This window comes from Pongo abelii, chromosome 5, assembly GCF_028885655.2.
Source record: "Pongo abelii isolate AG06213 chromosome 5, NHGRI_mPonAbe1-v2.0_pri, whole genome shotgun sequence".
NCBI lineage: Eukaryota > Metazoa > Chordata > Mammalia > Primates > Hominidae > Pongo > Pongo abelii.
Window position 1 is genome coordinate 170,587,579 of NC_071990.2, and position 24,346 is coordinate 170,611,924.

General features: G+C 49.9%; 1 protein-coding gene across 1 annotated transcript in view; it reads left to right on the top strand.

The window, feature by feature from the left end:
• SMOC2 (SPARC related modular calcium binding 2) overlaps nt 1-24,346 on the top strand; it is a 220,664-nt gene that overhangs the window by 145,963 nt on the left and 50,355 nt on the right. The window contains exons 8-9 of the mRNA XM_054558489.1: nt 5,231-5,417; nt 15,504-15,586. Of these exons, the coding sequence (XP_054414464.1) occupies nt 5,231-5,417; nt 15,504-15,586 (270 nt within the window). The remainder of the gene's footprint in view (nt 1-5,230; nt 5,418-15,503; nt 15,587-24,346) is intronic.

The window sequence follows — 24,346 nt, forward strand, 5'->3', positions numbered from 1 at the left end:
GTGCTAATTACTTTTCAGGAGTGTGTTCAGGATGGGGCGCATGGCCCGCAGGCCACTTTTCAGGAGTGTGTTCAGGATGGGGCACACGGCCCGCAGGCCACTTTTCAGGAGTGTGTTCAGGATGGGGCGCACGGCCCGCAGGCCAGGGATCTGAGTCACAGAGGGCAGAAAGCTGTCAGAGAAGGGAGCACACAGGCAATGCTCATGGAACTGGAAAAGCACAAACCACCCAATAGAACTAGCTATGAAAGACAGCACCATGCAGTCATATTTATACGACAGAATTAATACATTTCCTTACGGGTTCTCAGTACCAGCAGGGTGTCACTGACTCTGGTAAGAGCAGAAAACCTTCAGGTTGAGGCAAAGCTAGAGGTTTGAGTGAGAATGAACTTAATACACTAAATGGAAGGCTATTCTTTGGTTAAAAATGTAACGTGGGAGAATAATAAATTATACATATTCTATATTGTTAATATAATATATAATTAATATAATAATACTATAAGTAATATAATATATATTACATATATATGTATGCGTGTGTTAAAAGTCAGCCTCTTGAATGCCTTCATATCGGAATTGCTTCTATTTGCATTTTTTTCAGATTATTTTTTCTTTATATATTAACTCCTCAAAATGTATTATATGAGAAAATGATGTAGTTAAGGGCCTTCTGAATAGGAAAGAAAAGTGACATATTTTCATCTAATATATTAAAATGGAATATTGCAATAGGGATTTTGTAATCATTCATTATTACTTTTTTTTCCGAATTATTTCCAGAATTTCTAGCTTTATTTTTCTCTATCAGTGGTCATTTTTGGAAGCTTAGCCTACTCCATCTGGAATCAAACATAACTTATAGTAATATGATTAGTTGAAAACTTGAACTTTGGTTCCCTGTCCCCACTTAACAGAACCAAGTGTCTCGGTCTCGACATTTCCACCTTGGTATCATGTGTCTACCGGTCCCTGTGTGGTCCTGCCGGTGACTCCACCATGATCCTTGGAGCAGCCTGTCCTTCCCTATTTCCTTAGTTCTCTACCTTTGCCGTCCTGCTTCTCTCAATCTTCAGTTTCACTCAGTTCCCTTTTTCCTGCGCCGTTCATGCTTCCTAAGGCCTCACCGGCATCTTTCTAGAGGACCGCCGAGCTCCTCCTCCTTCCTAAGGCCTCACGGGCATCTTTCTAGAGGATCGCCGAGCTCCTCCTCCTTGGGTTCCTTCCTGGAGTCACGGCCCCGTGCGGCTCCCCAAGACGGAAATCTCCCGTGCTGTGGTGACACAGGACCTGTCGTGTGCGAATTCACCCCTCCTCGTTCCCTCCACCAGCGTGATTAAGTCCTTTATAGAATAAGGACTTGTCTCCTGCCAGAGAGAACCACCCCAGTCAGCTCTGCCTGCAGAAGGCTGCGTTCTGGGATGCCCCAGGAGGGAGGTGACAGTCACATGTGGAAATTATGCTCTGTAGCCTTCTCTTCCCAAGGGCCATCATCAGTTTGTTTAAAGATCTTCTGCCTCCGCCGTGGCCCTTACTGAAAGAAAATGGAATTGCATTTCTCCAGTGAGTCTGAGTTTCCCGCATGGAGCCAGGTTTATCGGATAAAATCGCATGGATTAACAGCCCTGGTCAACCACGATGTTTATATAAACAAACATGAAGTTTCTTCTGACTCTGCTATAATATCTTTAATATTTTATATCATGCCCATCAAATTTTAAGAGGTTGATTTAATCCATCTTATTTTGCTTATGATAAGCTTTCAAATATAACATAAAATCCTCAAGAGAGACGTTTCAAGAATTTTTGAGAACGATTTCTATAGATGCAGTATGTCCCTGGATAGAGCGCAGAAAGTGTCTCGTGTCTGGATCATCAAACCATAAATTCTGTGCACTAATAAAATTTCCGAAGAAGGGCCGCAGCGCTACTGAGTTTCCAGAGTGCCACTGGAGAGGAATGAGCAAGCGCCACGTGAACACGGCAGTGCTGAGTTTCCTGGGTGCTGCTGAAGAGGCATAAACAGGCACCACGTGAACACGGCAGTGCTGAGTTTCCTGGGTGCTGGTGGAGAGGCATGAACAGGCACCACGTGAACACGGCAGTGCTGAGTTTCCTGGGTGCTGCTGGAGAGGCATGAACAGGCACCACGTCAACACGGCAGTGCTGAGTTTCCTGGGTGCTGCTGGAGAGGCATGAACAGGCGCCACGTGAACACGGCAGTGCTGAGTTTCCTGGGTGCTGCTGGAGAGGCATGAACAGGCGCCACGTCAACACGGCAGTGCTGAGTTTCCTGGGTGCTGCTGGAGAGGCATGAACAGGCGCCACGTGAACACGGCAGTGCTGAGTTTCCTGGGTGCTGCTGGAGAGGCATGAACAGGCGCCACGTCAACACGGCAGTGCTGAGTTTCCTGGGTGCTGCTGGAGAGGCATGAACAGGCGCCACGTCAACACGGCAGTGCTGAGTTTCCTGGGTGCTGCTGGAGAGGCATGAACAGGCGCCACGTCAACACGGCAGTGCTGAGTTTCCTGGGTGCTGCTGGAGAGGCATGAACAGGTGCCACGTCAACACGGCAGTGCTGAGTTTCCTGGGTGCTGCTGGAGAGGCATGAACAGGCGCCACGTGAACACGGCAGTGCTGAGTTTCCTGGGGGCTGCTGGAGAGGCATGAACAGGTGCCACGTCAACACGGCAGTGCTGAGTTTCCTGGGTGCTGCTGGAGAGGCATGAACAGGCGCCACGTGAACACGGCAGTGCTGAGTTTCCTGGGGGCTGCTGGAGAGGCATGAACAGGCGCCACGTGAACACGGCAGTGCTGAGTTTCCTGGGGGCTGCTGGAGAGGCATGAACAGGCGCCACGTGAACACAGCAGTGATGAGTTTCCTGAGTGCTGCTGGAGAGGCATGAACAGGCGCCACGTGAACACAGCAGTGATGAGTTTCCTGAGTGCTGCTGGAGAGGCAGTTCCCGCCATTCTCAGCTGCTGCTCTCCGGAGGCACAGTTCCATTGAGTGATGCACCAAGTGCTCTGAGGATTTCTGCAAAGCAACAACCTCCAGAAACATTTAGCGCAACCCCTGCTGTTCTCAGTTTCTTCCATGACCTAAAGTAACTTAATGAGCAATTCAGAAAGAAATGCAAATCATTGTCCTTTTTATTTCTTACCAGTTTCCTCGTTGTCGTTGTGGCAAAAGCCTCTTTACTATAACCCAGAGGTGGGTTTTATTTTATGCACCTGTGCATTTGCTGAGCAAAACCTGGAGCCCACAAAAAGAGAACTTACAAGACACAATCATATGAAATTTCGGTCATTGACAAATTTCTTTCTGCTTCTTCTCTTGTTCATTAAACCGATTTTGAGCACCTACTGTGAGATTTGAATGATCCATGAGTTCTGAGCTTATTCTAAAAAATGTCGATGAGAGCATTGTTATCGTGAAGACACGATGACTTCACTTTAATGTTTATCATCCACTCCTTCAAGTGGCGGAGTACAGCCTATGAGGTCTCCAGGGGAGAATAATTGTTAGTCACTTTGGAATAGAAATATAGGGGAGAGTCTAAAAGGTAACATTTGTTTTTACATTCTTGCAGTGAAGACATAAAACTTATATGCTTTTACAAAATCTAATAGCAACATTTGGTAATATAGTCAGTAATGGACTAATCATAAAATTACATATCTGATTATCCTCAGATGTTAAACAGAGTTGCTAGATATGCTAAAATCAGGGTGGTTTCCATTAATGCCATCACAATTATTTATTATCTCAAAAGAAATTTATTGAGTGCCTATTATAAGCCAGGCATCCTTTTAGCATTGGAAAAATTATGCAATAGCTAACATTTGTGGAGCTGTGTCAATATGCCACACTGCACCTATAATCGCTTTTAATCCCCAGAACAATCCTTTCTGCTGGGCTGTGATGTGGACGCACCACACCAGCTATGGCGGCGCTGAGCAGCTCTTTATCAGCTTCGTAATGTGTCCCACCTGTCTGATATCACCTTTAGGGTCATAAAAGCTCTATAAACTATACACTGTAGTTAATCAGCTTCAAAGCAGGCTTAAAGCACCATTTATGGAAAATCACTTCCAATAGGAGAGATTCGTGATGTCCCAGCCCGAGCTTCCTTCAGGCTGAGCCAGAGAGGCTGCCCCTGCCGCTCCACCTGCGTGTTCCTGCTGCAGCCACCAATAGGTCACATGGTCTTTCATTCCTAGATGCTACCACTCTCCCCCCAGGTGAGGGCCAGTCAGGAGGGGGTTGCCAGCACACACTCATTCTCAGGTATTCCTGGCTTAACTATTTGGGGCAGAAGATAGATGTCAGACATACATGTCTAAACACAAGGAGAAACTGAGTTTATTAACAAAAAGAGACCAACCTTTGCACGTGGCAATGTAAGGTCCTAGAATTTTTAAGTCATTGTTTTATTTGCATGTGAATGGGTGTCAGTATTCATGTAGCAGAATGCCTGGTACACAGGCTGAGTATGAATACCTCTCATTATTATTCTTTACCAGTTTTCAGTAACAAAGCTTGTTTTGGAAAGAGTGCAGTGGAAATTTTCACGATTTGGGGCTGAACAACTTTTAGATAGCGTGCACCTGTTCTGCTTAGATTTCACCTAAGTCAGACCTTGGGGAGGCCCCAGGTGAGAAAGTGGATTTTCTTCCAAGTCACCCTCTCGTTTGGGGATGGGGGGTGAACGATGAACCGCACGTTGAGAATGAGGAGAGAAGGGTCACACAGGGAGCCTTGGAGTCTAAACACGACCTTGCCCTGGGGCCCGCTCTGAGGAGTCTCCAGCCTCAATGACAGGTGGCTCGGAGCAGGGACTGGAGAAGACTTCCAGCCACAGGGCTGGTTCTGCCTCGTCACATTCAGGAGTCCTGTGGGCATCAGATCTGCTCCTGGATCCCCTCTCCCAGGCAACTGCCCATGCTGACTTGTGAGCTGTGCTGCGTGTTGAGCAGGAATGTCCATCGCTGCGGGGATGCTGTTGACAGATCCGTGATCACAGCAGCATGCCAGGCTGCGGGAAGTGGAGCCGTGTGGGGTTCTGCCTCTCCTGCTGTGCCTCCCACACTGGCAGGCCCTCCTGCTCCGGGGTGAAGGAGGACCACATCGTTCTTGGCAGTTCTCTGTGGCCTCCCAGGAGCTCTGCATGTGGGACGACGTCCCTGGATCCTGCTCACCTTTTGCCTTTTTCTTCCCCGCAGTGTCATCCTGTGACCAAGAGCACCAGTCTGCCCTGGAGGAAGCCAAGCAGCCCAAGAACGACAATGTGGTGATCCCCGAGTGTGCGCACGGCGGCCTCTACAAGCCAGTGCAGTGCCACCCCTCCACAGGGTACTGCTGGTGCGTCCTGGTGGACACGGGGCGCCCCATTCCCGGCACATCCACAAGGTAAATAGGGTGCACCCACCCACCCCCTGTGACCATGGGAGGCTTTGGGGCGTGGAAGCCAGGAAAGCAGAACCCCCACTTCCCCCAACACATACACACACACACACACACCACCCACACACACACACTCGCATACCCCCCCACACACACTGTCATACACACACACACTCATACCCCCACACACACACTCACACAACACTCTCACATACTTATACCCACACTCACACACACTCATACCCACATTCACACACATTCATACCCCCATGCACCCACACACTCACACACAAACACTCCCCCCACACACTCCCCAGCACACACCCACCCACACTCACACACACTCCCTAACACACACACACACACACACACACACCCATGCTCACACACCCACACTCATACAATACCCCAAACACCCACACACACATTCCCCCCATGCACAATCTCTCACACACTCACACTCACACTCCCCAACACACACACACTCTTACACACACCCACACTCACACACACTCACACTCACACCCATACTCGTAGAATCCCCCAAACACCCACACTTACACACCCACACCCACCCTCACACACACACCCACTCATACAATCCCCCACCCATACACACACCCACACTCACACACTCATACCCACACTCATACCCCCCACATACTCCCACACTCACACACTCCCCAAACACCCACACTCACTCACACACACTCTCAAACTCTCACACAAACTCATACCCATACTCACACATTCCCCCCACACAAACTCACACACTCATGCACACTCATACACACATGTCCCCATACCCACAGTCACATACACTCTCATACACACATCCACACTAACTCCCCCAACACATCCCCACACTCACACCCACTCACACACACCCCCTCACACACACTCATACACACCCACACTCATCCACACTCTCACACACACCCCAACACACTCCCACACTCACACACTCCCCTCCCACACACACCCATGCTCACACTCACACATCCACACTCTCACACACACTCACATACTCTCCCCACACACACACTCACACACAGTCTGTCCCTCAGCTGTGGGTGTTGCACCTCCTCACCTGGATGGTCTGGGACTCCGAGTGGTGGTCACCCAATGCTGGCTGATCCTCTGCTCTTGTGCATGAGCTGCCTGTAAAAGCCAGTGGCTTGGCCGGGCGTGGTGGCTCACGCCTGTAATCCCAGAACCGTGGGAGGCCGAGGCAGGTGGATTGCCTGAGGTCAAGAGTTCGAGACCAGCCTGGACAACATAGTGAAACCCCGTCACTAGTAAAAATACAAAAAATTAGCTGGGCGTGGTGGTGGGTGCCTGTAATCCCAGCTACTCAGGAGGCTGAGGCAGGAGAATCGCTTGAATCCGGGAGGCGGAGGTTGCAGTGAGCCAACATCACGCCATTGCACTCCAGCCTGGGCGACAAGAGCGAAACTCCGCCTCAAAAAAAACAAACGAAAAAAAAAAACAGTAGCTTCAGCTGTTGGAAACTGGAGGAAACCATTTCTTTGATGGCCTCTAAAAGCACCCGAGTGGCAGCTGGAAAGCAGCAGTAGCTTCGCCTTCACAGGCAGCGCTGGCTCTTCTGCCCCACTCACGCCGGACGGAATCTGAAAGGTGGCTCTGGGGCCCAGTGCCAGGGTGGAAACGTGGACGGCATCCAATACCAGTGGCAGCTTCCTTCTGCTCCTGGTTTTGGGAAAGGGAGCTCAGCATTTCATAAGCCGAAGGAACCAATTGTCCAAGATGGCTTTTTATGGTATTCACATATGTGTGCCCCGAATTTATCACTTTTAGAAAAAGTGAGACTGTGCTAAAGACAAGGGCAATGAAAGTTATTCGAAGGTCTGAAATACAAAAACAACTTGTTCACTCGAGTTTGTTTTTTTTTTGTTTTTGTTTTTGTTTTTTTTTGAGATGGAGTCTCACTCTGTTGCCCAGGCTGGAGTGCAGTGGTGCAATCTCAGCTCACTGCAACCTCCGCCTTCTGGGTTCAAGCAATTCTCCTGCCTCAGCCTCCTGAGTAGCTGGGATTACAGGCACCCACCACCATGCCCAGCTAATTTTTGTATCTTTAGTAGAGATGGGGTTTCACCATGTTGGTTAGGCTGGTCTCGAACCCCTGACCTCGTGATCCACCTTCTTTGGCCTCCCAAAGTGCTGGGATTACAGGTGTGAGCCACCGCACCCGGCCGAGTTTTGTGTGAGTTGGAGCAACGTGAGGGTTTTCACAGTAGCACCTGAAGAACAAGAGCTGTGTGTTCATCGAAATTGTACAACCATGAGTAGAAATGGTTTTGCAGCTCTTTGTAAAATGAATTTGACTTCAATTTGTCCTAGATTTATATAAAAATAGTTTTAAAGTATATGAAAATATTATCTGTTAAATGTTATCAAATGTAGCCACTGATGTCACCTTTAATGGTTAGGCATGAGCATTTGGACGCTTCCTAAATTATTTTCCAAATTTGTCATCAAGTGTCACCAGTAGACATTTGTAGGGGAAACTGTGTAGTTTCCAGGGGCTCAAGCCGACTAATGCCTGTTTCACCAAGATCGGGTCCACTAATCACCGTCTGGCCCGGTGGGAGTCCTGCTTTGGGGAGTGTGATGACGCCGGGGCATGAGTGCCGCCCCTTCCTGGCCAGCACTCCACCGTCCGGCTGCCCTGGCTGACCGCCTGCTCTCGACACCCCACTCAGCCGACACTGCACAGGGGTGCTGAGGCCAGCGGCTGAGGCTTGGCTTCTGCGGGGCTGATATGGGGGATTGGTTCAAACCCATGTGCTCTGCAGGGCTTGAAGAGAACATAAACCTTTTCAAGGTTTTGGTATGAGAATTATTTTTTTTTAGTTTCTGTGCCTAGGTATATAGGGAGTACTGTTTTCTAAGAGACCTTTCTTGGAAGCAATGTTTCTGCGTATCTTAGAGCTCTGGCTGGTTTACTGTGCATATAAGTTGGGGCAGCCCCAGCCCCCAGTGAGGCCCCTGTAGCAGAGGTGGAGACCGCTGGCAGACGCTGTTTTACACACGCCGATGAAAATCTTTAAGCTGTCAAACCCAGAGCTCCTCAAACTGGCTCTGAAATTATGAGATCAGCATTTACAACGCTGTGCCTGAAGAACCTGCCAACGTCCAATATTGTGATAGGCTAGAAACACAATAACCCCTCTCTTCCCGTCCATCGATGCTGGTTTCATTCCGCCTGGGCTTCACCCCACTTTTGTGGCAGAAAGAAAAGTCTCTGGCTGTCCTGTTTCCTATTTCTGCCTACAGAAGGGGGCAGCTCCGTCTTTTTGGAGTTTCAGAAAGAACATGAAATTAAACAAATGGAGACAGCTCCTTAGATTCTGCATGTAATTTTACCTTTATTATTATTCATTCATTCATTCATTCAGCACAAATACTGATTGTCAACAGCATTCAAACCCTCTTCCAGGGACTGAGGAAATAGCGTTGAATAAGAGAGCAGAGGCCCCCCCTCTCCTGCAGTTTACACTCTGCCAGGGGGGCGTCGGACCCAGAACTGCCGTCCCTTGCTGCCAACAGAAAGCCCTCAAACTTACCTAGTCTCAAAATGTACTTCTCACTCGACTCTCTGGAGACAGGGAAGTTCTGGATGATTTCAGCGGTTCAAAGACATAATTGTTATAAGTCGTTGGTGGGGGCAGTTGTTGTTTTGTTCTGTTCTGCCGTCTTCCTCTTCCTGGTGTGCTTTGCGGCTTGTTCATGTCATAGCTGTAAGGGCATCATAGTGATAATGTATTTTCCAGAAAGAAAGACTGTTTTTCTTTTTGTCAGCAGAGAAAACCCTTCCCCACCCACCTGCGGTGGTTTCCCCTCACCCTAATTGGCCGGAATATCACTGAACGCCCAGACCCAGACCTGCCTTGGGCTGGGGAGAAAAGGGGAAGGGACCTGTTGTGGTTCCTTTTTCAGCACCCAGGGCAGGACTAGGATTACCCCCTTGGCATCCACAGCCACATGGAGCAGGGTCTGTGGCTAAGAAAGTCTTGGTTTTGTTACAAAAGTGGAAGGGGAGGCAGCCTGCAGGGTCTGGTTCCTCATGCAAACAGTTAGACAGGTGGTAGACACAAAGATGGTAGAGATGGTGGGGCAAGACCAGGGCTGGGCCCAGTGAGGGCAGGTCAGGGTGCCAGCACAGGCCTCTCTGGGGCCGAGATGCTGGAGGTAGTTGTAGCCACAGTGGCTGGGGAGGGTTGTTTCAGGCAGAGGGCAGGGAGTGCAGAGTCCTGGGAGAGATGAGTCTGGGGTGTTTGAATGGGGAGTGACAGGGTTTGGCTGTGTCCCCACCCAAATCTCATCTTGAATTGTAATTTCCATAATCCCCACGTGTCGTGGGAGGGACCTACCCTGTAGGAAGTGATTGGATCATGGGGGTGGTTTCCTCCTTGCTGTTCTCGTGATAGTGAGTGAGTTATCATGAGATCCGATGGTTTTATAAGTGTCTGACATTTCCCCTGCTTGCACTCACTCCATCCTGCCGCCCCGTGAAGAGGTGCCTGCTTCTCCTTTGCTTTCCGCTATGACTGTAATTTTCCTGAGGCCTCCCCAGCCATGCCAAACTGTGAGTCAATTAAACCTTTTTTTTTTTTTTTAGAAATTACCAAGTCTCAGATATTTCTTCACAGCAGCATGAGAACAGATTAATACTGGGAGTGTCATAGGGGAGGGGCAGATGGGGAGCAGCTAGAGAACTGGTGGAAGCCAGAGAACAAAGTGGGTCCACTCACAATGGGGTTGGAACATCTGTCACGTCCCAGCTCCCCTGGGAAGCTGCTGGGACAGTTTAGCAGAGGAGTGATACAATCTGTCAACAATCCTGAAAAACACTCACATTTATTCATTCACCTTTTATTCAATAAACATGTGAATGCCCTCAATGTTCCAGGCATTGTATTGGGAGCTGGGGATACACCAGTGAACAAAACAGGCACAGTCCATGCTTCAGGGGGCCTGCATGCTAATGGGAAGATGCAGATAATAAGTCAAACACATCACACTTAGCAGACATGAGTAAACATGTGGCTTAGCAGACATGGGTAAACATGTGGTATAATGTCAAATGCTATGGAGGGAAAAAAAACCCCAATAATCCACAAGAGGGACTTGGGATGGGGCACAGCTTGAAGGAAATGGCAGGGGCGACTCCCTGAAATGCTGACATCAGAGTCAAGACCTCAAGAAGTTGGTGGGGGAGCAAGGAAGCCTGCAGAAGGCCAGCCCGGTCAGAGGTGGTGAATGCCACTGAGGGCCCAGCCCCAGAACCCAGTGCAGTTTTTATCAAAAGGTGGGGTGTATCACTTAGAAAGCTTTTGGTTTCATGTAGTGAGATGAGAAACTGATGAATGAATATAAATGACCAGAGACGGCATGATCTCCCTGAGAGGCACAGCAGTGGAGCAGGCTCAGCCTCTGTTGAGGCTGTCATCTGGCAATGTTGCCGAGGACATTCCCTCTCCCAAATCTTCCCTGACACCCTCATTCTGTTTTCTTGGCCATTAGGCAGGTTCCCCTCTTGGTCACAGGATGGCTGCAACAGATCTGGACATCTCATCCAGATGCCACAGTGCTCCGAGGACACAGGAGCCCATCTCTTTGTTTCTTTGGAGCCAAAAATACCTTCCCTAGAATTCTGCTAGCAAATTTAATTCATGGATCATTGGTCAGAATTAGATCATATGCCCTTGGCTAAACCCACTGCTGGCAAGAAAAATTGAGTTGGTTTAAACTGGTTTGAATTGATCACCTAGGGAGACATGGGTACTGGGCACCAGGCAAAATAATCAGTATTAGGCAGTATCTGATAAGCCACAGCCAGCTTCACCATTCCTCATCTCCCAGTGATTCTGCCATTATTGAGTAACAGGTCACATTTCTATTTAAATACCCTCTGTTCCATCAGTGCAATTTTCTTATTAATTTTCTGAAATAAGCAGCCCCAGGGAGATACTTTATAGTTTTAATTTATACCTGGGTTGGCAATTAAAGTGTTTGTTTTCTTTAATCATCCTCTAAATTTCCTGATGGGGAAGAAACATTTAGTAATCCAATAACAGTAAAAAGCTATAAACATAAATTGCATCGTCTTTAATATGTGACCTCTCTTATCCTCATGTCACCATGCATGAGAATTAAAAGGCATTAGTTTTGTGGCAGACTCATCCCAAGGACCACAGACACACGCCTCTCTGCCCAGATAAGGCAGGGCCAGCTTGCTCTGGTGCAGTTTCTAGTTGGAACCATCACTTAGAAGGAGATATGAGGAGGGGCAGAGGCTTCAGCCCTTCCTAGTGCTCCTGACTTTTGTGTCAAAATTGGCATCTTCGTCATTGTTTGCAGATCCCGGAAGGAGGGGTCCAGGCACCTGTCATGAGTGCAGGCCCCCATGAATGGTAGAGTCCAGGTGGGAGCCAAGGGGCAAGTTTCCCCTCAGCCACTAACAGTAGTGACGAGAGAGTGGGAAGGGGCTGTCAGACTGAGCTGAGTCAGGCTGATGGCCAGATTCTGCATTCATGCCCAGAACAGAGGGGCTGATGAAGCATTTGTCTGTCTGCCATCCAACTGCTGGCTGTTCCTACCTCACATCTGGGCAGCCTCTGTTCCCCAGCCCCAGAGCGTGTCTTTCAGTGGGGTGTGCAGGGGGTCGTGTGGGCATGGGACTGCATTTCTCCCTGGCAGAGAACCTGGTATCTGATGGGCAATGAGAGAAGAGAAGTTTGTGTTGTTCCTTATACAAATAAGTTAAAATAAACCTATTGAAAAGAATGGTGATAGATGACAAGGCTGAAATTAAAGGACTTATTTCTCCTTTTTCTCCTCTCTTGAGATTGTCAATTCTGCAAGTCATGGGCGTTTCACACTACTCATTAAAAGAAGCAGAATACTGTCATTTAAATATGTATTTTTATATTAGCATCAGTGATAAGATTTGCAACACACCTCTATCCCAAATTTGGAACAAAACCGAAATGCCCATCCAGGGTGGCTGGCTTCCTGATTGCTTCGAAGCTAGGAGATTCGGAATGAGGGTAAGAAATGATCTAGTCTCATGCCACCCATTTGAGGGATACAAGTACTGATCCTGAAGGGCTTCAGGGACACAACAGAGTTCATGTTAACACTTCCTTTTTCTAACACTACAGAGCAGTCCAGGGCTCCAAGGAGGTGTGCCCTCTGAAACTCAGAGAAGCAAGATGGCCCCTAAGGGCTGGGACTCTATCCTCAGAGTCTACTTCATCCATTCTGAGCTGGGACATTTGCCTGGCTTTTTGCAGCTCACCCTTCATGAGCCCTCGGGTAGGAAGGGTCCATTCTAATGTAGGTCTCAATTCAGTCCCCGAGACACTGACCCAGAGCTTGAAGTGAAGATCTTTCAGCCCTGAGAGTGCCCTAGTTCTACACATTTAACATGCATAAGTAAAAATAAGAGCTTACTAATCCCTCAGGAAGCCAGCTTCTTGTACACATCATCTCTGGGTGAATGTTTTACTTCTCACCTGCCGGCCGCAGCAGCAGCTGCATTTGGAGATACCCGGCTGGGTAACAGGTCCTCGCCTGCTGGTTGCAACAGCAGCTGCATTCGGAGATACCTGGCTGGGTAACAGGTCCTCGCCTGCTGGCTGCAGCAGTACCTGCATTCAGAGATACCTGGCTAGGTAACATGTCCTTTACTGAGTTCACCTTTCTTGTGACCTCTTGGGGCTGACCCCCACCCCCACATTTTCAAAGAATATGAGTTAATGGCTTTCGGTTAGAATGTGATAGCTTAACTGTTTGCCAGAGTGTGTCAGAGACTTGAATTTCAAAAACAATATTTCAAAAAGATATATTAAGTTTGTGTGACTGGGGTGGCAGGTTTTCTGGTATCAAAGAGGCTATTCAGGGCCAAGGGTGGCAGGAGTGTGCAGTTCCTGACTCTTATGACAGCTGGATGGGGTCCTCTCACTGGGACTGCTGGACTTTCTGGGGCCTCTGTTAGAATACTTTAAATATGTCCCTTTAGAGAGAAATTTCATTTTATTTTCTATGGCTGAAAAGCATGTAAGCAATGAAAAAAATAGAACCTAAAATAATCTCTGTGAAGTAAATAGGATCTTGTAGCCCTTTCTTTAAGAATGAAAAAAGAAAATAGGGCAGAGAGAGAGGATGAAAACTGGTGGAACTCTGGACTCCTGACAACCTCAGGGCTCTGGGCCGGCACATTCCTCCCACACCCCCTCTCGCTGGCCTCCTGCTTGTCTTCTTCATTTTCCAAGGAGTCTTTCCAGAGCCCCAAGACTGCACCTGTGCCCCATGATGGTGCTGGCGGGCACTGCGTCTCCCAGTGTGTCACTTGCCAGGGCCTGAGGAGGCCGCCACGAAGGATTCCACTGCCTGACACTCATGGATGGGGGGGGCAGGGGGCTGGGGAGCCGCCACGCAGCGTGAGGTCAGCTGAGCGGAGGGGAAGCGAGGAAGGTTGGTGTGGGCTGTCTGGGGTCCTGCGAGTCCACGGAAAGGGGTGGTGGGTGCGCTGACCCAGGAATCTCCCATCTCCCAGGAATGCACCTCCCCGGCGTCTCCTTCATGCCGGTGAGAAGCCCCACTTCTTGGTGAAAGCCACAGTGAAGGACTTCTGCATGCAGAAGATCGTCCTCCTTGGGGGTGGGGACTCCGGGAGGCAGGTTCTCATGGTGGCCCGCACTCTGTTTAAATGTCCATCTCCTCCACTGGATGAGGCTGGTGGTCTGTGTGGGAGGGGTCTCCTTCTTGCCCTACACCCAGGACAAGGATAAAACCCAGGCAAAGCAGGCCTTGGTAAAGGGCTGCTGAACGGCAGGCATATGGCGGTGTTTATGAGCTGTTCACCGGATTTGAATCTGACACCCTTAGGGACAGGCGCCCTGGTTCCTGCTGCCAATTCAGTAGTACCATGGAGCCATCTGCTCCCACGAGCTCTGCAACTGCAGCAGCCAGGGCACCTGCCCTCTTGGATGTCAGCCCCGTCTGTTCAGGACTTAACCTGCAGTTTGTCATTGATGCTGAGTGGGACCAGAGAGTCGGTTTTTTTTTTTAACACTGAGGCAAACTTTCGTAGCTTCACGAGGTGGATTGGAAATGAGTTGGCCTTTGGTGCTACAGGAATCTAAATCCTGAAGTCCTTTGCGTCCTTTTCTTGGGCAGGGTGGGGGTGGTGGTCACACCCTCTGTCCTCGTGCACACACTCCTGCTCTGATGAAACAACCCAAGTGCTGCTCCATCCAACCCTGCAACGGGAGGAGGGGGAGGTGTGGGTGCTGCTCCATACAACCTGCAACAGGAGGACGGGGAGATGTGGGCGCTGCTCCATACAACCTGCAACAGGAGGACGGGGAGGTGTGGGCGCTGCTCCATACAACCTGCAACAGGAGGACGGGGAGGTGTGGGTGCTGCTCCATACAACCTGCAACAGGAGGACGGGGAGGTGTGGGTGCTGCTCCATACAACCTGCAACAGGAGGACGGGGAGGTGTGGGTGCTGCTCCATACAACCTTCAACAGGAGGACGGGGAGGTGTGGGCGCTGCTCCATACAACCTGCAACAGGAGGACGGGGAGGTGTGGGCGCTGCTCCATCCAACCCTGCAACGGGAGGAGGGGGAGGTGTGGGCGCTGCTCCATACAACCCTTTAATGGGAGGGGGAGGTGTGGGCGCTGCTCCATCCAACCCTGCAACAGGAGGACAGGGAGGTATGATTGCTGCTCCATACAACGCTGCAATGGGAGGAGGGGGAGGTGTGGGCACTTGGCAGCTGCTAGATGAGATTCGTTTCAGAAAGGGGATGGAGAGATGGCCCTGCCATGTGATTGAAGTCACAGTGTGCTTCTTCCTACTGACTGCAAGCAATAGCTTTCTATGCCAAATGTCCACAAAGGTGACAGAAAGGAGTGAGGTCATGGGTGTCACAGCATCAGAGCCACAGGTCACGGTGTATGCTGGGGTAGGACACTCCAGAAATGGAAGACAAACCACAGCCGGTCTCAAGCCCGTTGTTTTCTCTCTCCTTCCCCTGCCTTCCTCCCACCCATAGGTACGAGCAGCCGAAATGTGACAACACGGCCAGGGCCCACCCAGCCAAAGCCCGGGACCTGTACAAGGGCCGCCAGCTACAAGGTGAGTAGCACCCGTGAGTGTGGCCCGAATCCACAGGCCCCACCATGCAGTTTCTTGCAAATTTGGAGTGAAAAAGACTATCTGACTCTGTTTCCCAGGGGGCCTGTCTGACTCTGAGGCCTCCTACCTCCGTGCAGAGGGCCCTGAGTCCATGCAGGGGGACAGGGGGCCAGGAGCCCACACGGGGAGCACCTGGGGGGCTTCCTCCCTGCTGCTGTGTATGGAAGGTCAGACATGGAAGAGAAAGAAAGGGCCCCTCACAAATCAGATCAGCACACAGCACCCCAACCTCTCTGGATGCTCCTGAACGCCACAGCCCAAAGAACCCTTTATTCATTCTACCTACATTTTACTGTCATTTTCTGACATTCCTTTTGTGCTGAATCAACAGTTCATGAAGCTAAAGTTTAGGTTTTAAGAAAACATGAGTTGAATGTATGTATTGAGTTTAATTACAAAGAAATATTGGAATTAAACAGAGGTGAATTAAAATTTATAATAATTGAAAAATGCAGTCACAAAAAGACATCATGGGGTGAATTTGATATCATTAAGAAGCTTCAAAGCTACTTGCCATTTGTTTCATTTTGATCTTTTTTTCTCTAAATATCTCCAGATTGTGTATGTTTAACCAGCGTCTCAGAGACATGAAAATCACACTACAGTGTACTTTGTTTAGAGTGCGTGCTTGATCTTGTCTCACACAGAAACTGGATGAATTCCTGATTAGTAAACTTTTGTGGTTCCTGTACTATTTGTACTGTCATTGATAGAAAGAGCTTTAAATTGTAAAAAGTAAAGATGTTCGGCTTATAAATGAGGACAGGGTAGAGCAGAATATCCACAGTCTGTACATTTTTCATTGCTACCTGTTCATAGCGATTCCACAACCTGAGTAACGAAAATGGTTGACACAGGGAAGCAGAGGGCGGAACGTGGTTCCGGGGACACACAGCACGGCTATTCTGCCAGCTCTTGGTAAACACGGTGCAGCTCACTGGCCTGGCTTGTTAGGAGCTGTCTTTGTCTTAGTTCTTCATGGTTTCCCAGCCCTGTACCTCCCCAGTGTCTTCCTTGTGAGGCAGGTTTGAGGAATCTGTTGGTTCTAGTATATATTTTTTTTAATCAGAGTATGGTCCTTGTGTGAGCAATCTACTTGCTTTCTGTTGAATGAATCAGCTTCTTTCTGGATCTTGCAGGTGAGGGCAGGGGAAGATATCATGATGGTGCAAACACGACACCCGTCCGTGCGCACACCTAGTGGAGGGCGTTTTGCCTTTGACCCCGTGTCTGCAGGCTGTGCTCAGCTGCTGGCTGAATTCCATCCCCCTGATGGCCCTGTCAGGAGGGAGTTCTCCTCCTCCGTTGTCTGGTGTCATCTCTTGTCTCTGAAGTCCGATTTTAATATTGGTGGGCAAGATGTTTCCTTAAAAGACGTAATGAACTTCTCACGTGCTTGCTGCATGGAAAGCCCTCAATAAATGTTTGCTGGTTTTGGTTGGTCTTGACCTTGTCACATACACTTCAATGTGTCTTTGGCCCCTAGTGTACTTCTTGAAGGGTCCAAGACTCTTAATTTATTTTTTTTTTTGATAGCACAAAGTTGCATCACTTCTAAGCCAAGCTGCACTGTGGTCTTCACACATGTAATACGAGTGCAATTTATGGAAATCAATTTTGCTTCTCATTGGTAAAAGGGACCGTGACAGAGGCTGGCTTCTGCTGCCTCTCAGGAGTGCACGTGGCAGGAAGACCTTTTCATGGTGGTATCTAATCTGTTACACTCTAGACCCAGACTGTTGATTTAAAGATGACACAGTCATTTGTCCAGTGAGAACAACTGGTCCTTGATATTGAGAAAAATGAAATGATGTCATTGTCTTCTCTGAGTGTCAGACATACCATTTGGAGAGATAGCATCCCACACTGTGAGGATGGGCACGTCAGAAACCATGCTCCTCTCTGCTAAAACAGGAGGAGAAGGATGGTTAGATGCCCAAGATGAAGACGGCGTTTCCTTGCCCACACCTCAGACGAAAACCAGATTGCTGAGGCATCGAAGCCACGTGACACAAACTGTGCAAAGGTCAGCTTGTGCTGTTGCTGTAGATGTTTGGGAGCGCACTGTTCATGACCACTTAATTATTTTGATTATTGGAGATAATTATCCTTATTAGGAAAAAACAAGTGGGTCTTAAAATAGCTCCAGGATAGAGACTGTTCCTGGTAGAGAGGAGAAACCTATTTCCAAAATAACCGGCAACATTTGAGTAGGAACATCTTTCAAGTCCCATGTAGGCTGATATATTTTATTCTTAAAAGGTACTGTTTTCTTTTGAAGTTGCTTTTCTAAGGTTTTGCCAATGAAGGTCCTTTATTTTCCATGTAAAGCTGATAATATTTTCACACAAAATTCACTTGTTTGGGGTGAGCAGTTTATTCGTCACCAAATACTTATTCACATCTTATGTAGGACAGTTAGCAGGTGTTTGGCAGCAAACGATCATTGATCTTTGGAGGCCATCATTTTATTATATGGCACAAGAGATCTAGGTCTGGATTAAGGGGCTACATAGTGACGACTGGGTCACCGTTTTGGCTTTTGAAGGTTCTTCTTTCATTGCGTAGTTTCCTCCTGGGACTATCGCATCCTGTGTAGCAGAAATTCTAAAAAGAGGCACAAAACCACACCTTCTTAAACCACACCTTCCTAAACCAACCCTTCCTAAACCAGATCTTCTTAAACCACACCTTAAACCGCACCTTCTTAAACCACACCTTCTTAAACCAGCCCTTCCTAAACCAGACCTTCTTAAACCACCCCTTCTTAAACCACACCTTCCTAAACCACCCCTTCCTAAACCAGATCTTCTTAAACCACACCTTGTTAAAACACACCTTCTTAAACCACACCTTCCTAAACCACCCCTTCCTAAACCAGATCTTCTTAAACCACACCTTGTTAAACCACACCTTCTTAAACCACACCTTCCTAAACTACCCCTTCCTAAACCAGATCTTCTTAAACCAGACCTTCTTAAACCACACCTTAAACTGCACCTTCTTAAACCACGCCTTCTTAAACCAGCCCTTCCTAAACCAGACCTTTTTAAACCACCCCTTCTTAAACCACACCTTCCTAAACCACCCCTTCCTAAACCAGATCTTCTTAAACCACCCCTTCTTAAACCACGCCTTCTTAAACTACTCCTTCTTAAACCACACCTTCTTCTTGGACAGGTTCACCTCAGTTTATTTTGCCCTGGCATCTCTGATCACACTCTGGTTGGTGTTTTAAATAACAGGCTTACTCTGTCTCTCCAGCCTCCCCAGCCCCCTGACATCCTCCCAGGTCCTCTTGTGAGGCTGGAGAACCACGCACTTGCATTGAGCTGTGGGTCCTGTGTCAGGGCCATGGTGTGTCTGTTGGGCTGTATGTGGCTCCCGTGTCAGGCCTGGCTGTGGCTCCCTTGTCCATGCCCCGCCATGGCTCCTGTGTCCAGGACCCACCGTGGCTCCCGTGTCAGGCCTGGCTGTGGCGTCCATGTCCGGCCCTGCAGTGGTTCCCATGTCCAGGACCCACCGTGGCTCCCGTGTCAGGCCTGGCTGTGGTGTCCATGTCCGGCCCTGCGGTGGTTCCCATGTCCAGGACCCACCGTGGCTCCCGTGTCAGGCCTGGCTGTGGCGTCCATGTCCGGCCCTGCAGTGGTTCCCATGTCCAGGACCCACCGTGGCTCCTGTGTCAGGCCCAGCTCTGGCTCTCTTGTCAGGCCCTGACCTGGCTCCTGTGTCTGAGCCTTGCTGGAATTCTTCCCTCTGCTTGAGCTGCATCTCTCTTAGCTCTTGTGGCTCCCACACATCCTTCAGGACGGCTTCCTCGGGATGCCCAGGCAGCCAGCCACTCACATGCACTTGTTCAGCGTGTTCCCACCTGGTGGGGCACAGCGTATGGTGTGGACTCTGCCCCGTGCCTCACAGGGTCCCTGGGGAGGTGGAGACTGCACCTCCATGTTCCCAGCATCTGCAAGGTGGAACGAAGGACGTAGGCCGTTTTCTTTTCCTACTAGAAGACTTTTTGGCTAAGTGATACTGGTAAGCTTTGACTTGCTAGCCATGTGGTTTTGCTTATCTAGGGCCCCGCAGCACTGGTCTTGAATGGGCTTTCCAGTGTGGGGAGAGGGTGACCCCAGCCTTTACTCAAACAGCAGCGCTGGGTTCGTGATCTCCATTGGGGAGAGGGTGACCCCAGCCTTTACTCAGGCAGCAGTGCTGGGTTCGTGATCTCCATCGGGGAGAGGGTGACCCCAGCCTTTACTCAGACAGCAGTGCTGGGTTCGTGATCTCCATCGGGGAGAGGGTGACCCCAGCCTTTACTCAAACAGCAGCGCTGAGTTCGTGATCTCCGTCAGTCCTCAGGGCCCCTCCTGCTGAGTGAGGGGGGAAAGAGCCAGCACAGCCCCTTGCTCACTTCAGCTGCAGCGCCAGCTCCATTTGTGATTCAGGCTCGCAGGCCCTCGGCGCGGCAACGCAAGAAGCCATCGGCACAACCTTGGTAGAGAGGAGATGCAGGTGAAAGACAGAGGTGCAGGGAGATGCACCTGTCCAGAGCAGAGCAGGCCCAGTTGCTGGCGGGTTCAGGGCAGGACATCGGCCGAGGGGAGTTGGCTCAAAAACTTACAATGGAGACTTTGATCTAAAGTGAAGTCAAAATAAGTGATTTCATGGCCTAGAGTGCAGGGCTTCCTCTCACCTTTCCTGATCATGCAATTGTGTCTTTCACTCTCGGATACGGTTTTCCGGCTGACTCATTCTCAGGAGCAATCTTAGATGAATGAGCAGACTGGCTTTCCTCTGGGCATTGCTTCATTTCAGTCTACACTGGCAGAGAACACTCCCGTTTTCATCATTGTGACGATCTGTGCTGCGTGCAGTCTGATCTCACTCTCAGGCACTGCGGTCCAGGCCACCCCGAAGGCAGCACGGGAGCTGGGCCCTGGGGGTCAGGAAGGTTCAGGGGAAGTCTGACATATCCTGGGAGCCATTCCTTCCTCCACCAACTCAGGTGAAAACAGCACTGTCTTTCTGTGGGTGTCCTGGTGTTGGTTGTTCAGCAATGGCACCAGCGTGAGGACAGAGGGGACAGCATGAGGAGCCCCTCGGGGAGACTGGGCACAGCCCCTCTGTTACTGCCCTGTCCCCCAAGCCAGGGTCCTCTCCTGGGTCCCCAGAGCTCCTCTGCCTGGCACACAGTCTAGGAAATGGTCTTTATTTTAGTCAAACAGCCTCTCACCCAAGTATCTCTGGAAGTTCTGTGGACCCAGCAGACTTCATGAATGGTCAAGGCCTCTCCCTAAAGGGCATGGCACAGGGCCTCTTCACACCTACAGCCAGCCAGCACATGGAGCCTCTTCACACCTACAGCCAGCACATGGAGCCTCTTCACACCTACAGCCAGCACATGGAGCCTCTTCACACCTACAGCCAGCACAGGGCCTCTTCACACCTACAGCCAGCACATGGAGCCTCTTCACACCTACAGCCAGCACATGGAGCCTCTTCACACCTACAGCCAGCACAGGGCCTCTTCACACCTACAGCCAGCACATGGAGCCTCTTCACACCTACAGCCAGCACATGGAGCCTCTTCACACCTACAGCCAGCACATGGAGCCTCTTCACACCTACAGCCAGCATAGGGCCTCTTCACACCTACAGCCAGCACAGGGGGCCTCTTCACACCTACAGCCAGCACATGGAGCCTCTTCACACCTACAGCCAGCACAGGGCCTCTTCACACCTACAGCCAGCACAGGGGGCTTCTTCACACCTACAGCCAGCACATGGAGCCTCTTCACACCTACAGCCAGCACAGGGGGCCTCTTCACACCTACAGCCAGCACAGGGGGCTTCTTCACACCTTCAGCCAGCACATGGAGCCTCTTCACACCTACAGCCAGCACAGGGGACCTCTTCACACCTACAGCCAGCACAGGGGACCTCTTCACACCTATAGCCAGCACAGGGCCTCTTCACACCTACAGCCATCACAGGGGGCCTCTTCACACCTACAGCCAGCACAGGGCCTCTTCACACCTACAGCCAGCACAGGGGGCCTCTTTACACCTATAGCCAGCACATGGAGCCTCTTCACACCTACAGCCAGCACAGGGCCTCTTCACACCTACAGCCAGCAGAGGGCCTCTTCACACCTACAGCCAGCACAGGGGGGCTCTTCATACCTACAGCCAGCACAGGGCCTTTTCACACCTACAGCCAGTACAGGGCCTTTTCACATCTACAGCCAGCATGGGGGCCTCTTCACACCTACAACCAGCACATGGAGCCTCTTCACACCTACAGCCAGCACAGGGCCTTTTCACACCTACAGCCAGCAGAGGGCCTCTTCACACCTACAGCCAGCACATGGAGCCTCTTCACACCTACAGCCAGCACAGGGGGCCTCTTCACACCTACAGCCAGCACATGGAGCCTCTTCACACCTACAGCCAGCACATGGAGCCTCTTCACGCCTACAGCCAGCACATGGAGCCTCTTCACACCTACAGCCAGCACAGGGCCTCTTCACACCTACAGCCAGCACATGGAACCTCTTCACACCTACAGCCAGCACATGGAACCTCTTCACACCTACAGCCAGCACATGGAGCCTCTTCACATCTACAGCCAGCACAGGGCCTCTTCACACCTACAGCCAGCACAGGGCCTCTTCACACCTACAGCCAGCACAGGGGACCTCTTCACACCTACAGCCAGCACAGAGCCTTTTCACACCTACAGCCAGTACAGGGCCTTTTCACATCTACAGCCAGCAGAGGGCCTCTTCACACCTACAGCCAGCACAGGGGGCCTCTTCACACCTATGGCCAGCACAGGGCCTCTTCACATCTACAGCCAGCACAGGGTCTCTTCACATCTACAGCCAGGAGCATCTTTTTTCTTGGCGCCCCAAGCAATTGCTGGCATAATTATAGTCTTTGACTCATGTAGAAACCTTGGAGGCAGCCCCTGGTTTTTCAAACATGATTTTAGCACTATTCTAATTTTTTTCAAGATTAATTATGGTTTTCTGAGAGAGCATAAAATGATCCTTACCTCACCCTAAGTGGAGCTTAGGACATTTTCCAAAAGGTAATTAGACCAGGAGCAATACGTTCCCGCCAGGTATCATGTGACATGTAAGGACCTCGGTGTTTACCTTTTCTACAAAGCAGACAGGAGCCGGCCAGGACCTTGTTTGGCGGCCTTTGAGAGCCTCGCAAAGGTGGCAGGAGGTGTCAATATTCTGCCCACTAAAAATGTCAACTTCTGTGATCCCTGCTGTCAGATCAAAGACTGAATTTACAGACACGAGTCTTCTAAATTTTAGCTGAGCTGGGAACAAAGCTTCAGGCTTCAGAAACATAACACTGGAATCCTGGGGATGTGGGTAGCTTGGTGAGCTATCTGTACTCTCTGTCCATACAGGCTCATGCCAGAACCAGCTGCTCAGGACACAGGCTCAGACGCTCCGTGACCCATGAGGCTGGGACGAGGACTGGGTATTGAGGAGGCTGGGATGCGAGGCTGTCTGTGAGAGAGGATTTTTAACCTGGCATTCTGCTTTTAAGAGCTGTCTGGTGGCATGATACCTAAAGAACATCAACTCAGCCTCATGGGTATGGGTGGGGAGGCCCAGATACGGCAAGAGACCGTTCCACACGGCACCACTTGGAAGAGAGAGCTGAATCTACATTATTTTATTTTTTGACCACTAAGTTTGATGTCTAAATATGAAATTTGTAGATGAATAAGATTAGTAACACTTTTGAAGAAAATTGCAGTTTTTAGGAAGCATAACAGTGAAATGGACCATTAAATCAGTTTTATTGAGAAAAGACAGCTGCAAATAAAAACTCAGAAAAATCACACATATAATTGCCATCCCAGAGGCTCTGTAAGACAGGAACAGCAGGGACAAGGGGTGCCGAGGAGTCAAGCAGTTGGGAACAGGTGGTTTTCAAGAACCGGTGTCTGTGGAGCATCCTGAGATGCTGCTGCACCGCGGGGGTGTTGCAGGGAGCTCCTCCGGCAGCTGAGGGAGCCTGAGCAGGTGCAGGGGACGCAGGTGAAGCGAGCCTTTCACTCAGCACTTGCCTTTTCTCCTGGGAAAAAAAGTGGACAGGATGCACTCTGCAGAGGGCACAGGAAAGATGAGAACTAAGAAGGAGCGATGTGGCTACTCTTGCAGCAAGGCCGGCGGAATTCTCAGTGGGGTTTTATTACAGTATTTCCTTTAGCTGATATTTTGTCTTCATGTTTGAGAGTGAGGAGACATTGGAGAAGGCTTGAGGGAATGTGGGAATTCATCATTCTCAAAAAAACAAGAACAGGAAAAGAGAAATTAAATAAACAAAGGCGTTTTATTTTTCTCAACATGTAGAGGAGAGACTAACAAATGTCTAATTATCTACGGGAGGGTGCTGGGTGCTTTTTCTGTCTATTAATTGATACTTCGACGGCTGGGTGTGAATAACTGAGCGGGGTGGCTGTTTCTCACCGACGTGGCTGAGCAGGAGCTTTTCTCACACACAAGGACGGGTCTCCCAGGGGCCCAGGGCACTGCATTTGTGGACTCTGAAGACGGGGCTCCAGCAGGAAGCTGGAGCCATGGTTTCTCCCACGACCTTTCAAGTAAAAGTTTAGGACTCTGATGAGCCAGGGGCACTCCGCTCTTGTCCCGCACTCACATCTACTTGGACA